Raw genomic sequence first — 15,829 nt, forward strand, 5'->3', positions numbered from 1 at the left:
TCCATTTGTCTTTTTTCATTAAATCTTTTTCATTAGTTACAATCAGGGAGTGTTTTAAATTTTAGATAAGCATTTACATTGTGCCTTATTAGCCATTTTCCTTTTCATTCTGCGGATGCCAATTTTCAAGTTATTGCATTAAGTTTACTATTTATTTAGTGAGTCTGTATCATACATTTTTGGTTAAATTAGTTCAGCTATGAGAGTTGGGCACATTGATATATTTCACTTCCACTCTATTAACACGAATTTTTTTCCTTTTTGATATATCAGGGGAAAGCACAAGCTCAATCCCCCACTACCACAAATTATGGAGTCAAGTTTCACACATGTGGGGAAATAGCAGGGGTCAGAATATTAGGAGTGCAAATGGATGAGCCTTGCCTCGGGAAAACCACCTTCTTGATCATGGTATCTCTTCTGCTAGGTAAATATTATTAACACATTTGACAAATATATTTACTTACTCATTAAACCAAGAGGGATCCATAAACCATTTTGGAGGATTTGTGCTTTCTCAAAGGTTACGAAACCTCTCTTCAAAGGTTATCTCTAAAAATACACTATTGCCACTCCTATTAATCTCAATGGATTGGCCAAAATATTTATGAAAAGCAAGGCATGAAGGGCCTTCAGCATCCCTGAAGGATGCAATTTCTAATTCCCCTGAGATTTGTCAGGGATCAAATAAATCGTTGCCCAACAGAAAGAGATACCCCAAAGAAACAGAAAAGCCAGTGCATTTTATTTCATGTCTCTTAGAGTCAAAGTCCCTTCAGCCCCAAGAAAGGACTCTCAGTGAAAGAAATCGAAGGGTAATGGCATTAGCCTTTACAGCAGGGTGTCTTTGAGAAACACTGATATGTGCCAAGAGACCCCGTGTCTCAGTCATCAGTATATCTGGGTCTGATCATTGCTCATTCCTTTACTGGATTATGTTTTGATTTAGATCCTATCAGAAAAAAAAAAGATTTTTCCAGGTATATTGAAAGGTTTTAGTATTTAGGTATATTTACAGTATTTATTTAATATTTTCCAAGGTATATTGACTGCATTTGATACTGTGTTTTCTTATACTTTGATTATTTCCCTTGGTCTGCAAGGTACAATCATTATGTAAAAGTTGTATATATTTTAATTTAGTAAACCAATTGATGTCACTTTTTATAGCATTTTCATTACCCTTTGATCAACTGACTGCAGGTCACTGAAGCACGTTAGCAGACACAGACAATGGCGGTGCCTTCACACAGCTCCTCCTGATGAACGTCTCCAGCTCCCGGGAGCTCCAAGTCTTGCAAGGACTGATATTCTTAGTGGTTTATCTGGGAGCTGTGGCTGGAAATCTTTTGACATTTACCATCATTGTTATAGATCCGCATCTTCACTTCCCCATGTACTTCTTTATGGGCAATTTAGCCCTCACAGATTGTGGCTACATCTCAGTTACCGTTCCCAAATCCATCATGAATTCTCTAATGGGCAGTAAATTGATTTCTCTCAGAGAATGTGCTGCTCAGACTTTCCTATATATTTTCTTTGGATCTGCAGAGTTCTTTTTCCTTGTGGTCATGTCCTATGACCGCCATGTTGCCATTTGCCATCCTCTGCACTATGGGCTCACCATGCCCCCACGTCTGTGCACACAGGTGGCTGGTGTCTCAGGGGCCAGTGGGCTGGTCAACTCTGCTGTCCGCACAGGGACCATATTCAGGCTTACCTTCACAGTGTCCAATGTGATTCACCAGTATTTCTGTGATGTACCTCAAATTATGAGCATAGCACCCCAGGCCGTGCAGTTTTCTGAGTTGGTGGCCCTCGCTGTAAGTTCTTGCCTCATGTTACTCTGCTTATGAACCTCATACATTTACATTTTTTCAACCGTGCTTCAGATGCATTCAGTGGAAGCCTGGAGCAAAGCTCTGTCAACCTGCTCCCCCCAGATAGCTACATTTATTCTCTTTATAGTTTCTGAATTGTTTGGTTGTTTTGGTCATATTTCAAACTCATCAAGTATTCAAACCCTTCTCACAGCTATGTTCTACTCCATGGTGCCCCCCTTAGTTAACTCCATCATCTTTAGCCTCAGGAACAGGGAGATTAAATTTGCTCTGGACAGAATGTTTAAAAGAGCTTTCCAGTTTCACAGAAGAGATACTTTCCCTTAACTGGAAGTTAATGTTTCAATAATTAATGTAGAAATGTATACAAAACACATTTTTTGGGGTACAAAATCATTACCATAAAAATTATGTTACTTGGTCATTTGATAAAGAAATAGATGGATCTATTAATAAATTAGCAGTAGTTAATTACTTAGTTAATAAAGAAAACTCTTGCTTACTATTACTTATATAACCTCTTTTTAGTTACTAATTATTTTGTGGTATGTAGTGGATAGTGGATATTTTGTGTTGTAGTAGCCCCATGGTTTGGTAAGCGAATAACACCTACATTGATAATTTCTTTGCCATATGCACACATTGGTATGCACAAAGGTGAGAAAAAATTCAGTTTTATTTTTCTCTAAAAATCACCCATATGTATAATTTTACATCAAAAATAATAATTTTTTCATCTAGCCTTTTTGTTTCAGTGTATTTCCACATTCTATAGATAAACAGATAACCTGTCAGTTTATTAGATCATTACAGAAAGGAATACTTATGTTAACAACTCTATCCATATGCATAAACATATAGTACATAAAATATACTGCAGATTGTCCATCCTTCATAGGCTGAGCAAGGTGAAAAAAGATAATTTGTACACAGGGAATTTGAGAATGTCTTGTAAACATGCGAAATACAGAGAAACATAAATTAATACTTGTCATATGAAACAAATAATTGTGATAGTGTTTTAATGCTTAAAATATGTGTTAATCATTTATAGGACAAAAAAATAAGAACATAGCAATTGTGGTTGAATTTAGTCATTGACATTCCTGAACATGGACCCTGGGTGGCATCTGGCAGATTGCCACAGGGCTTAGTCCCGGAGAAGCTAGTCATGGTAGGTAGGATATAAAACATTGCTTGACACACACTCCATGACTCCTAATGACGCAAGAAGTAGTGGGATGCAGGCAGCCAGGAGAACTCATGATCCCGGTAAGGGGAAGGCAGGAGGGAAGTAGGGTCAAGGCCGCACAGAAAGTAAATTGCCACATCCTGGGTATCTGGAGAATTCAGCCTGAAAAACAAAAGGGTCTTCCTAGCAACAAGCCACTGACAGTCCTGTAAACTTCCTTTACTTTGGTTTCTAATCCCTAGACACTAAAGCCCCAGTGGCCTCTGCTCTTGGAGCCCCTCCCGTTTAGAGGGAGTCTCTTTCTTTCCTTCTCACTTATTATTATGAACCTTGCTGGTTGTTCCATACTCTTATCTTCTGGCTTCATTATTCGTTGCCTCCAATACATGATCCTGGGAAAAACAGCATCTCAGCCAGGAACGCTGTCATCAGAGAAAAAAAATTGTTTTCAATCCCCTTAAAAGATGTTCATGAAGTTGTCGTTTGTATAATGTTTATTTCAGTATTGAGCTAAATATTTTATTTGAGGAGAGGAGGGGAAATTGTAGTCATAAAAAATGGGCTTTTATGATTTCCATGATTTCCAGATATATGGATAACCTTGAACTAGCCTATAATTAAATCTTAAATTGAACAAATTATGACATGCCATGATCTGAGGCCCTAATTGAGCAGACCAAAAACCAGGTGTCCTTCAAATATAGTTGGTAGATCAGTAAAATTCAACTTATATATGGCCTTCTGTATGTGTTATATGATCCATTCAAATGAATATTACAAAAATAAATATATACATATACTTCTGTTTCTTAAAACCCACCACAGTTGTGAAGTAGTATTCTACATTTGCATGACATCTTTCCTCACTGGGCTCAAACCACTGTATAATCACGCCACATTTATGATTTTATCCTATGAACTTATTCAAAATCTGTCTATTCACATATTAATTAGAATTCTCACAATCATCTCAAGATTCTTTCTTCACTATCCATTAAGAGGCAGAAAAAGTTCAGAGTCTATTGTGCAGTTATAGACATTTTAAAATGTTTATTCTGTGCCTATTAATTTCAAATGCATTACATAAGTTTGATCATTAATGTTCACTTTTGCTGCTTTTTTAAACACTTTCTTATAGATATGATACGTTAGTAAATTGATCTTGTTTTACCTCATTTTTATGTTTCGTAAATATTATCATGTAACATGTATATGTATGAGTTTTTTCCTGTATGATATTGCTTTCATTATAATGAGGAAGTAATGTTAAGATGTCATTATCCTATCACTTACCCAGAAGCTATTTTGGGGATCTTGTGCTCTTCAAAGTTTTACCTATTTAAATCCCTTTACTTAAAGTTTAAAAATTCTTATTTAAAGCGTATCTGTAAAATACCTACTGCCAATCTAATAAATCTCAATGGATTGGCCAGAATTTCTATGAAAAACAAGACATTGAAGGTCTGCAGGTTTTCAAGAGCCTGTGATTAGTAGTTGTTCTGAGGCTTGTCAGAAATCCAAGCACAGCAATGCCCTCCAGAAAGAGATCAACAAGCAATTCAGAGAAGCCCAATGCACATTTCTTCATGTGGGTTACCATAAAAATACGCCCGTAAGAAAGGATTCTTTGAAACACATTTAAGAAGAGGACTGAAGGGTAGTGACATTGGCCTGTACATCAGTGTGCCTTTGTGAGAGTAAATCAATGTAGTAAATTACATACAGCACACATTTCATTCCATACAAGCATAGTTTGTACTTTCCCTTATGGTTTGTAGTATCATCTTCTTAGTTTATCCTTTGACTCCAGGGACAGACTGGACAACTTCTCCATCTTCACAGAATTTCTTCTGATGAATATCTCAAGGTCCCAGGAGCTCCAAGTCTTTCAAGTTCTGTTTTTCTTACTGACTTATGTAGGAATGTGGCTAAAAATTTGATGGTCCCCTATCTTCATTTCCTGGTGTAATTTCCTGTAGGCAATGTGTCCGAGTTGGGTTTTGGTTCCGTCTCAATTTGCAATCCCAAATACATCATGAATTCTCTGATTGGCAGTGAATTGGTTTCTCTCACAACATACAATGTCGAGACCTGCCTGTTTATTGTTTTGGAACCACAGGGTTCTCACTCCTTGTGTTCCTGTCCCGTGGCTGCTCTGTGGCCGTTTGCCACCCTCTGCCCTGTGGCCTCACATGACCCAGTGTCTGTGCACACGTAACTGGTGTCCTATCTTACGCCACTCACAGATATTAACTCAAAATTCATTAAATACTTAAATGGGTGACCAGAAACCATGAAACTCATAGAAGAAAACAAATAAAGTGGGAATTCATCAAATTAGAAAGCATCACTGCAAAAACAACACAACAGAAAATAATCCAAGAAAGAAATGGACAAAGTATATAAAAGGAAATTTTCCAAAGGAGATATAAAAATGGGCAACATGTACATGAAAAGATGTTATGTATCACTAGTAATTAGGAAAATGAAAATCAAAACTACACTAAGATATCACCTCACTGTAGTTAGAATTGCCATAATCAAAAAGACAAGGGATAAATTCTGGCATGGAAGTGAAGAAAGGGAACCATCGTACACTCAGTGTTATTATAAATCACAGTAGCCACTATGGAAACTAGAATGAAGAATGCTCAGAAAATCAAAAACAGAAATACATGATCCAGCTATTTCACTTTTTGGAATATGTCCAGAGGAAATGAAAACACGAACTTGAAAAGTTATCTGCACCTGTCTATTCATAACATCATTAATTACAAATTTCCAATTGTGGGTAAAATTTCAGTACTCCCAGGATCTCTAACCTGCCCTTAGTCGATCTTCATATCGATAGGTGTTTCCAAGGGGTGCAGAGAAGTAGTCCTTCTCCATAACAGTAAGTGCTTATAAGGGGTGGGTGAAGAGTGAGTGCACACCAGGACTGGAGAGACTTTTTTATTATTCCCAGCCATTAGAGGGAGAGACACGGGCCAGTGGGAGTAGTGACTTCTTGTAAGCAATAAATGGGTTTCTCACACTTTGTTTTCCATTTGACTGATTTCAGTTCAAAGCATTTTATTTGCCATGGGTTGAGATCAAATATCTCTCCCCTGAAGTTACACCTGGAAGTAGTTGCCAGTATCTATGAACCTGAAATCTGTCTTCATGGGTGTGACACTCAGGTGGGCTGCCCCTAGAGATGGTGGGAAGACCCGGAAACCCCCTGTGGATGGCAGGAAATCTCTGGTTGCTGCTGCGGTGGGGGCTGATGACTCACCCTTACCTCTGGCAGATGCGGAGGGTGTGGCTTCAGCCAGGGGATTCCACTTGGGGAGCCCCTGGTGGGAAATTGATCTAGGGTACATTACCTCCTAGATGGGTGGGACATTTCCCAGAATTGATAAGGGCAGAGACCCTGGAAGCTGTGGCATTAGCCTTCCATGAGATAGAAGACTGCTTAGAGGCCCTTAGTGTACATGTAGCAGCTGAGATTGTGGGATGTTTGTTTCTTGAGGTAGTGGAAAGCTTATCGAGGAGAGAGACACACACCAGCATCACCTGGAAGAGCTGGGCAGCAACCTACCAGATGCCTTTCAGAAAAAGAGACAAGTATTAAGAATATTGAGGAGTGAGATTGTGCTCCCGGAAGGTATTTTAGCAGTGAGGGAGGAGGCAGCAAGATAAATCCAAGTTGCAGGAGGCTCTGGGGTAGGGTGAGAAAGGAGTGGTGCCTTCAGCCCTGGAGATGGAACAGGAGCTATCTGGGGAGGACGGGGATGGACCCTAGGGTGGAACTGTTGCTCAGGCCACAGCCCAAGGTACCAGCCTCTCCTGTATTAAAGGCCTGCCGAGTTTTAATTAAGAAAATAAAAATGCAACAACTGCAGGCTCCTTGGGGGAGGAGCAGCCACCACAGCAGGTTGTGGAGCTCTCCATGCTCTGTCCCTATTCTCAGAATGAGCTGGTGGGCATGAGTATCCAGTTAAGGCAGAAGCCATGAGAACCTCTGCCAACATGACTTTTGTGTCTTTGGGATATGAGGGTGGAAAACATCATGACGTCCGGTTCTGAAATGGGTAGACTGGCTTGCCTGATGACTCACCCTTCCCTATGGCAGTGGTTGAAAAGTGCCCATTACACACATAGAATCATGCATATCTGGATTGGCTCACAGAAGCCATCAGGAGGGTTTGGTCTAATCATGGTGATTTACTACAGTTACTCATTTGCCAGAAAATGTATGCAGAGCTCCAGCAGGTGTTATGGGAATAGGGCATGAAGGACGTCATCTGTAATATGGAGCCCCAGGGCCCTGATGAGGAGTTGTTCACCATGACAATGAGAAATCTTGTGCTCCATACAGTTCCATGATCTCTCTTTGTGTCCTTAGAAACTATTCTTGCACACTACATAGGGCAACCCATAAGTGAGCTACTCGTACTTTAGAAGATCTGGGGGAAGTTTGAAACAATAAGAGCATAGAAGGAAGTACAGGCTACAACTGAAAGGAGAGGAGGAAAGGCTCAGGTGAAGGTCTCCATATCCAGCTGTGGGTTGATTTGATAAAGGCCAGGGAAGTAAAAGAAAAACTTGATGGGCAACCCACGAGGATCTTGTTAGAACTGTGGCACCAGTTAAAGCTAGAGTAGCCATTCCAGCCACTGAGGTCCAGGACCTGGAAGCTGGAGGCAAGGCCCCATGTCCAGTCTGTGTCCCTGTGAGACTTCCTGTGGGACAGTACTCGGGCCCCACCTGGGCCATCACCCCCACAGAATGACAGTTGGAAACTGTGGTTTGACTAAGGGAGGGGGTCAAAGCCCCTATCTTGGGGGATGTGATGGGTCCAAGATGCCATATGTAGAATTAGCAATTCATTGGTCCTCCACGAATGTATGATGTGTCCTGGTGCTGGTGGACACAGGACCTGAATGTTCTCTGATTTATGGCAACCCTGGACATTTTCCTGGGACCCCTGCTATAATAGATGGCTGTGGGGGTAAGGCAATTAGAGTGAAGAAAGCCCAAGTCCCACTGGTGATAGCACATTTACTGACAAAGGAGTACATTGTGCACATTTCTCCCATCCCTGAATATATTTTGAGGGTGGATATACTGCAAGGCCTGTGGTTACAGACCTGCAGGTGAGTTCAGACTGAGGGTACGTGTGGTAAAGGCGGTTCTGAGCAGCATGCTAAGCACCCACCTGTAGCTCTGCTTCTTCCTTGGTGGGTGACAAATACTAATCAATGTAAATTGCCTGGGGAACTCAAGGAAAGTGGAAAAACTCTGCAGGAGCTGAAGGTGAGCATCATAAAGCCCACTCACTGTCCTTTTAATTCCCCAATGTGGACACTGAGAAAGCCAGACAGCTCTTGGTTATGACCGTAGATTACAGGGAATTGAATAAAGTTACACTCCCTGTGTATGCTGCTGACCCCTGTGTAGCAGCCCTTATGGACACCCTCAGTCATGAACTAGGGACATATCATTACATTGTGGACCTTGCTAATGCTTTCTTCTCTATTGACATAGCACAGGAAAGTCAGGAACATTTTGCCTTCATTTTGGAAGGCCAGACATTCCCTGTCCTTCCACAGGGATACATCCATGGTCCCACCATCTGTCACTGACTTGTAGCCCAGGACTTGGCCACATGGAAGAAACCACAAACGATGAGGTGTATCACTAAATTGATGATATGCTCACATCTGATTCTCTGGCAGATTTAGAAGGGGCAGCTCCTAGACTTCTGTAACATCTACAGGAGGAAGATGGGCTGTGAGCAGCGCCAAGGTTCAGGGACCTGGTTTGTCTACAAAGTTCTTAGGGCTCTTCTGGTTGGGTAAGAGTAAAGTTATCCCAGAAACAGTCACAGACAAGGCCCAGACTTTCCCTATCCCTACCATTGTGGCTGTACTACAAGAATTTTTGTGTCTTTTGGGCTACTGGAGAATCTTTATGATGACTTGTCACAAACTCTGAAGCCCTTATACAGTTTGTACAAAAGGGATCAAGTGGGACTGGGATGAAACATCTGCAGCTGCTTTTACTGCTGCTAAGCAAGCAGTGAAGGCCACACAGGCCTTGAGTGTAATGGATTCATCAAGGCCCTGTGAGCTAGATGTTCATGTAACTGAAGATGGTTATGGATGGGGCCTTTGGCAGTGGCTTGAATGGACATGCCAACCTGTTGGATTCTGGCCAAACTATGGAAAGGAGCAGAGGTCCGGTACACCTTGACTGAGAAGCAACTGGCTTCTGTGTTGCATGGTTTGCTGGCTATGGAGCCCATCACCAGAACAGCTAAGACCAAGGTAATAACCACCTATCCCATCATGGGGTGGGTGCAAGAGTGAACCCAATGGCCATGGAGCAGCATGGCTCTGTTGCCTACACTGGCAAATGGGGCACATATTTACAGCACTTTAGTGCCCTCTGTACTAGCCCCTTCAGTGGAGAACAATGCTTCTTGGGGCCAGTGACATATACCAGTGGAAAGTAGGAAGAACTTGCTTTGGAGCCGTTGGTAGCCAAGTGTCCTTATCAGGATGTAAAAACTCCTATATCTGAAGATGCTTAGTATACAGTTGGCTCAAGTTGTAGGTAGCACCCCACGTGAAGGGCTGTGGCTTTCCATCGTAAGATTGAGACAATATAGATGAAGGACGGAGAGGGAAAGAGTAGTCAACTGGTTGAGTTGTGGGCAGTGTGGCTTGTGATCACCCAGGAGCCATCACCTATAGTTGTTTACACTGACAGCTTGGCCATGTATCAGGGTTTGACACTGTCACTACAAACATGGTACCATATCAATTGGATGGGTGGCCACTGGACTCTCCCACAGGGAGGGGTGTGAAGGTCTTGTACACTAGACCAGAATGAGGTCCCATACCTGCCAATGTCTATCACAGGACGACTCTTATGCATGCATCCTCTCTGACAGACAATATTAGCCTATGCTGGTGTCATTAAAACAATTATCTTATCACCCTTAAGGTTAGTTTCTTCTATAGTCATTATTGCTAGGACCCCCTCACCCACCCACCTTGTTGAGTTTGTACCGAGCTCTCTACCAGTTCAACTGCTGGCCTACTGTGAAATGGGTGAGCTATGGAATTAATCTGCATAGGACTTTGAACCTAGCAGGATCCTCCAAATTGGAGATTATCATGATTTTATTGCTTTTATTGTATGTTATTAATCAGGTTACAATGATCCAGTTTTGTCACACTGAGCCATTGTGGAAGATAGGGAGTAGATTGTGAGACAAGATGTCTGGAGGGGTGGGCTGTGGGTAGAATTGCAATGTTTCCAGAGTCTCTTACCTGACCTTAACCCGTCTCTATATCAATAGGTGTTTCCAAGGGGTGGAGAGAAGTAGTCCATCTCCATATCAACAGGCGTGTACAAGGGGTGTGAGAAGACTGTGCCCCTGGGCTGGAGAGGGTTTTTTTTTGGCTTCCTCCAAGCCAGGATCAGGAGATACATGGGCAAGTGGGAGTAGTGACTTGCTGTAAGCAATAAAAGGGTTTCTCCCACTTTGTTTTTCCCTTTGACTGATTTGGTTTCAAAAGTTTATTTGCCCCCAGTGGGGAACACATTTCCCCCCAGAGTTAACACTGAGATATGGAAGCAAACAAAGTGCCCATCAATAGACAAAAGGATAAATAATTTGTGATATAAAAATACAGTGAAATGTTCTTTGGTAATAAAAATGTCGCAAACACTACCTTTTGTGAAAACAGAGATATTGAGGTTATTATGTTAAGTGAAATAAGTCAGAGAAAGAGAAATGCTGCATGATTTCACTTATGTATGGAAACTACACATACTCTCTCTCTCTCTCACACACACACACACACACACACACACACACACACACACACACTCATATAAATGTGGGAAATTGTGGATAGAGAAAAGTGTTCAAAGGTCCAAACCTCTAGGTATAAGAAAAATAAATAGTAGGGTTAATGTATGACATGATGACTACACTGCTGTATGATACATACAAAACAGGAGAGTAAATTCTAAGAGTTCTTATCACAAAGAGAATTTTTTTTCTTTTTCCTTTTTTTATTATATCTATGAGATAATATGTTACCATATATAATATATATAGCAATCCCTTAACAATATATATAAATCAAATGATTATGCTGTGTACCTTAAACCCAGTTAAATATGTCAATTAGTATCTCATCAAGCAAGAAAAAATGGGAAACAATATCTCACATTCTGTGAAAACCTTGTTCAGGGATCCCCACTCTTGTGAAGCTCAAAATATCCTGTATCAAGTGTGAGGGTTCCTGCTACCATGAAACTGAATTCTTATCACTACTCAATAAGCTTTGCAGGGTTTCTTGTGGACTTTTCTCTATGTCAACATGAGGAGTGGTGAAGTACAGATTTCAATGTTTGAACCTTAATTTCCTTAGAGATTTCTCTTTCCACTATGCTTTACTCTGGAAGACAGTTGCTAATTAGAACCTTCAAAATATTTGCAAATTGGATTTTTCCCTAAAAACTCCTCCTGTACTTAGTATCTGAGGTATACTAACATTATCAGCCACATTCTATTTATGTTAGAATCCATTCCAACCAAATTTGGTGAAGGGTCTCAATATGTACCACAATTTCTTTTTCTTGTACTAGTTTCCCTTCAAAAGATGACAACCATGTAGAAGAAATAATCTGTCAGCTAGAACATAAGATGGTTGAGATTAGCCAGAGAGGCAAAATGGGAAAAGCCTGTTAAAAAGTGAAAAAGGCCTGTGGGAATTACAGGCATAACTCATTATGGGAATTCCATTAAGAGAAGAGAAAGGGAAAGACCAAAATATATATTCAAAGCAATAAGGTCTGAAAACTCCCAACCATAAGGAGAAAAATGTATTAAGATCCATAAGACCAAATAATCCTAAAATGTTAAGCTCAGTTAGGACTTCACTGAGACACATTATAAGAAAATGGTCAAAAAGTGAGTGACAAATATAGGTTTAAAAATGACACAAGAAGATAGATAAATCTTTATGTGGTTAACACCATAATTAAGTCAGTCAACAAAAATTTCCAGGCTGGGAGAGAAAGGGATTACATAAGCAAATAATGAAACAAAGTCCTGTCAAGAAGGATTTCTATAAACAGCAGAGGTGTAGTTTAGAAATGAATGAGAAATAAAGAGATTCCCAAACATAATCTGAGGGTGTTCGTCACCACTACACCTGCCTTGCAAGAAATGCTGAAGGGAGTTCTCTAAGTTGAAGTAAAATGAATAGAATTATCATAATGTAAGAAGATAAGGTAAAATTCACTGGCAATGGTTAAAATATATTCAAAGAGAGATTCTCTAATACAGTGCAGATGCTACTTAAAACTTATATTTATATATCTAGGTCAAAAGTTAAAAACAAAAGCAATAAATATAACCATAATAAAAAATCCATTGGATACAAAATGTTTTTAAACATATAAATATTGTAACATCCATTACATTATATGTGAGGGGATGAGAAGTAAAAGTACAAAGATCAGAGGAGTCATAAAATGATAGTGGTGTGAGATGTGAGGCAGAAACCTCCTCCCAAAATCACATAAAATACAGAAATACAGCAAATGCAACTAATCCTGAAAAAGCAACTGAAAGACTGAAGAACAGACAGCCTACATCTGGGGAAAAAGAGAAGACCTCACAGAAAAGGGGAAAGTATCAAAGCTGTGATCCGGTGGCACCCATGTGCTCTCCCTCCCCCAGCCCAAAAGCCATAGGAAGAGAAATGGAGCAGGGAGAGAGTAGAAGCCCAGGACTGCTGAAAACCCAGCCCTGGAGATCTTCTCTAGGAGCATGGACACACATGACATGGTGCTCTGAAGGCTAGTGGGGTTGGAAATCTAAGACAGGAAGAATACTCAGAAAGACTGAGGTTCCAACTTCTTGTGGAGAACAGTAATGCACTACTGGCTGCCCTGGGACAAAAGAAAGATGGGACTTTGAAAGACTTCCCAGAAGCAAGCGGGGTGCTAAAGGGGCAAAGATTACACAGAGTTCACTGCTCATGGAAAGGACATGTGGAGAAAAACTTCCTGGCACTCTCAGAGCAGCAGGTTGAGAACTTTTAGGAGCTTCAGATATTCCATCCCACTGCTTGGCAATGCAGCCATGATGCACCCCACTGCAGTACACAGCCTGCTTTTCCTTCCTCCCAGCAGGCACCAGTCCTGCACATCTGCTACCTCTGGCACTGTGCAAGGCAAGTGGGAGGATGTCCTTGCCTATGGCAGCTACAGGGGCATAGCCCAGATGCTTTTCCTTGATGCTCAGCCACAAGACCTGGAAGTGGAGGCAGGTGTTATAGCCAGGGTTAGGAAAGAGCTCTCTACTGTCAGCAGGCACTGTATCACCTCACCTGCGACCCCCTGCCATTGCTGCAGGAGTTCAGCACCTCCAGAGAGTAGAACTTCTGGGCAGTAGAGGGTGCCTCCTACACAAATCTATTATCCCATAAGAAATACTAAAAAGAAAATGAAGAGACAGAGGAATTTGATCCAAACAAAATTTCAAAAACACCTGAAAGAAGGCTTACTGAAACAGAATTCACCAATCTTCTTGATAAAGATTTCAAAATATAAGTCATAAACATACCCATGGAGCCAGAGAAAAATATTCAAGATCTTGGGGAAGACTTCAACAAAGAGATAGAAACTTTGAGAAATACAGTAACTGAAATGAAATGCAAAATGGAGGGATTTAAAAGAAGATTCGATGAGGTAGAGGAGATGTTAAATGAAACAGAAATTAGAGAACAGGAAAACAGAGAATCTAAGGAACAGAGAGAAGAAAGGATCTCTTGGAATGAAAGAACAATAAGGAAGCTGTGCGACCAATCCAAACAGAACAATGTTTGAATTATAGGGATACCAGAAGAGGAAGAGAGAAAAGGGGATAGAAAGTCTCTTTGAGGAAATAATCGCCGAAAACTTCTCCAATCTGGGAAAGGAAATAGTCTTTCAGGTCATGGAACTGCAGAGATCCCCCAACACAAGGGACCCTAGGAAGATAACACCAAACATGTAGTAACTAAAATGGTAAAGATCAAGGGCAAGGAGAGTATTGAAAGCAGTCAGAGAGAGAGAAAGATCACTTATAAAAGGAAACCTAATCAGGCTATCAGCGTACTTCTAAGCAGAAACTTTACAGACCAGAAGGGAGTTGTGTGATAAATTTAATGCAATGAAACAGCAGGGCTTCCAACCAAGAATATTCTACCCAGAAAGATTATAATTTAAATTTGAAGGACTGATTTAAACAATTTACAGATAATCAAAAGTTGAGGGAATTTAACACCCACAAACTCTACATTGTATCCTAAAGAGACTTCACAAGATGGAAATGCTCATAAGGGTAAATAGCAGTCACAAGAGAAAATAAAGCCACAGTAAAGAAAGTAGGCCAATTGATTATTAAGCAAATACTAATTTAAATCAACTACTCACAGGGATACTCAGGGATACACAAAGTATACAGAATATGACACCTGATTTATAAACAGTGGAGGAGAAAGAAAAATAAAGGGAAAAAAGAACCTTTAGATTGTCTTTGAAATACCATAATAAGTGAGTTAAGACAGACTGTTAGATAGTAGGGAAGGTGCCATTGAAACACTGGTAACCACAAATCTAAAGCTTACAATGGCAATAGGTGCATATCTATTGATAATCACCCTAAAAATGTTAAAGGATTCAACGCACCCATCAAAAAATGCAGACTTACAGAATGGATAAAAAACAGGACTTGTCTATATGCTTTCTAAAAGAGGCTCACTTCAAACCCAAGACATACACAAACTAAAATTGAAGGCATGGAAAATGTTCATACAAATAATAGGAAGAAAAAATCAGGAGAAGCAGTATTTATAACAGGCAAAATAGATGTCAAAACAAGCTAACAAGAGACAAAGAAGGACTTTCCATAATGATAAAGGGGTCAGTCCAACAAGAGGATATAATCATTATAAATATCTATTCATCCAATATAGGAGCACCTGAATATGTAAAACAAATACTAACAGAATTAAAGGGGGATATAGAATGCAATGCATTCATTTTAGGAGACTTCACCAAACCACACATTCCAAATGATAGATCAACTAGACAGAAAATAAATAAGGAAACAGAGGCACTGAACAATGCATTAGAACAGATGGACCTAACAGACATCTACAGAAGAGTTGACTCAAAAGCATCAGGACACATATTATTCTCAATGTATGTGGCATTTTTTCCAGAATAGATAAGATACTAGGCCACAAACTAGCCTCAGTAAATAAGAAATGACTGACACTGTGCCAACCAGCTACTCAGACCACAAAGGTATGAAACTAGAGATAAATTATGCAAAGAAAACAAAAAAGCCCATGAACACATGGAGGCTTAACAACATGCTCCTAAATGATCAATGGATCAATGATTAAATAAATACATAGGTCAAGCAATACATGGACACAAATAAAAACAAATCAATAGTCTAAAACCTGTGTGGTGCGATGAAAGTAGTTCTAAGAAGAAAATATATTGCAATAGAGGATAATCTCAAGAAAGAATACCAAAAGAAATGTCTAAACTCACAATTAATGAAACTAGAAGATGAAGAACAAATGAGGCCAAGCTAAATAGGAGGAGGGACATAAAGATTAGAGCAAAAATAAATAAAATTGAAAAGAATAAAACAATAGAAAGAATCAATGAAACCAGGAGCTTGTACTTTGAGAAATTAAACAATAGATAAACCCCAACTCAGAAT

General features: G+C 40.1%; 1 protein-coding gene and 1 non-coding gene across 2 annotated transcripts; one reads left to right on the forward strand and one right to left on the reverse strand.

Moving 5' to 3' along the window:
• Positions 1-270: 270 nt before the first annotated feature.
• Positions 271-435, reverse strand: LOC118970518 (U1 spliceosomal RNA). Its single transcript, XR_005058566.1, has one exon. It is a non-coding gene; the product is annotated as a U1 spliceosomal RNA (small nuclear RNA).
• Positions 436-1,262: 827 nt separating this feature from the next.
• On the forward strand, positions 1,263-1,856 carry LOC140845391 (olfactory receptor 14I1-like). The gene has a single exon (XM_073219473.1). The coding sequence runs from the start codon at positions 1,263-1,265 to the stop codon at positions 1,854-1,856; it is 594 nt and encodes a 197-aa protein (XP_073075574.1).
• The last annotated feature ends 13,973 nt before the right edge of the window (positions 1,857-15,829 follow it).

The sequence above is a fragment of the Manis javanica genome, chromosome 13 (assembly GCF_040802235.1).
Source record: "Manis javanica isolate MJ-LG chromosome 13, MJ_LKY, whole genome shotgun sequence".
NCBI lineage: Eukaryota > Metazoa > Chordata > Mammalia > Pholidota > Manidae > Manis > Manis javanica.

Coding starts and splice junctions, on each gene's coding strand:
- LOC140845391 (XM_073219473.1), top strand. CDS start 1,263: ATGAACGTCTCCAGCTCCCGGGAGCTCCAAGTCTTGCAAGGACTGATA.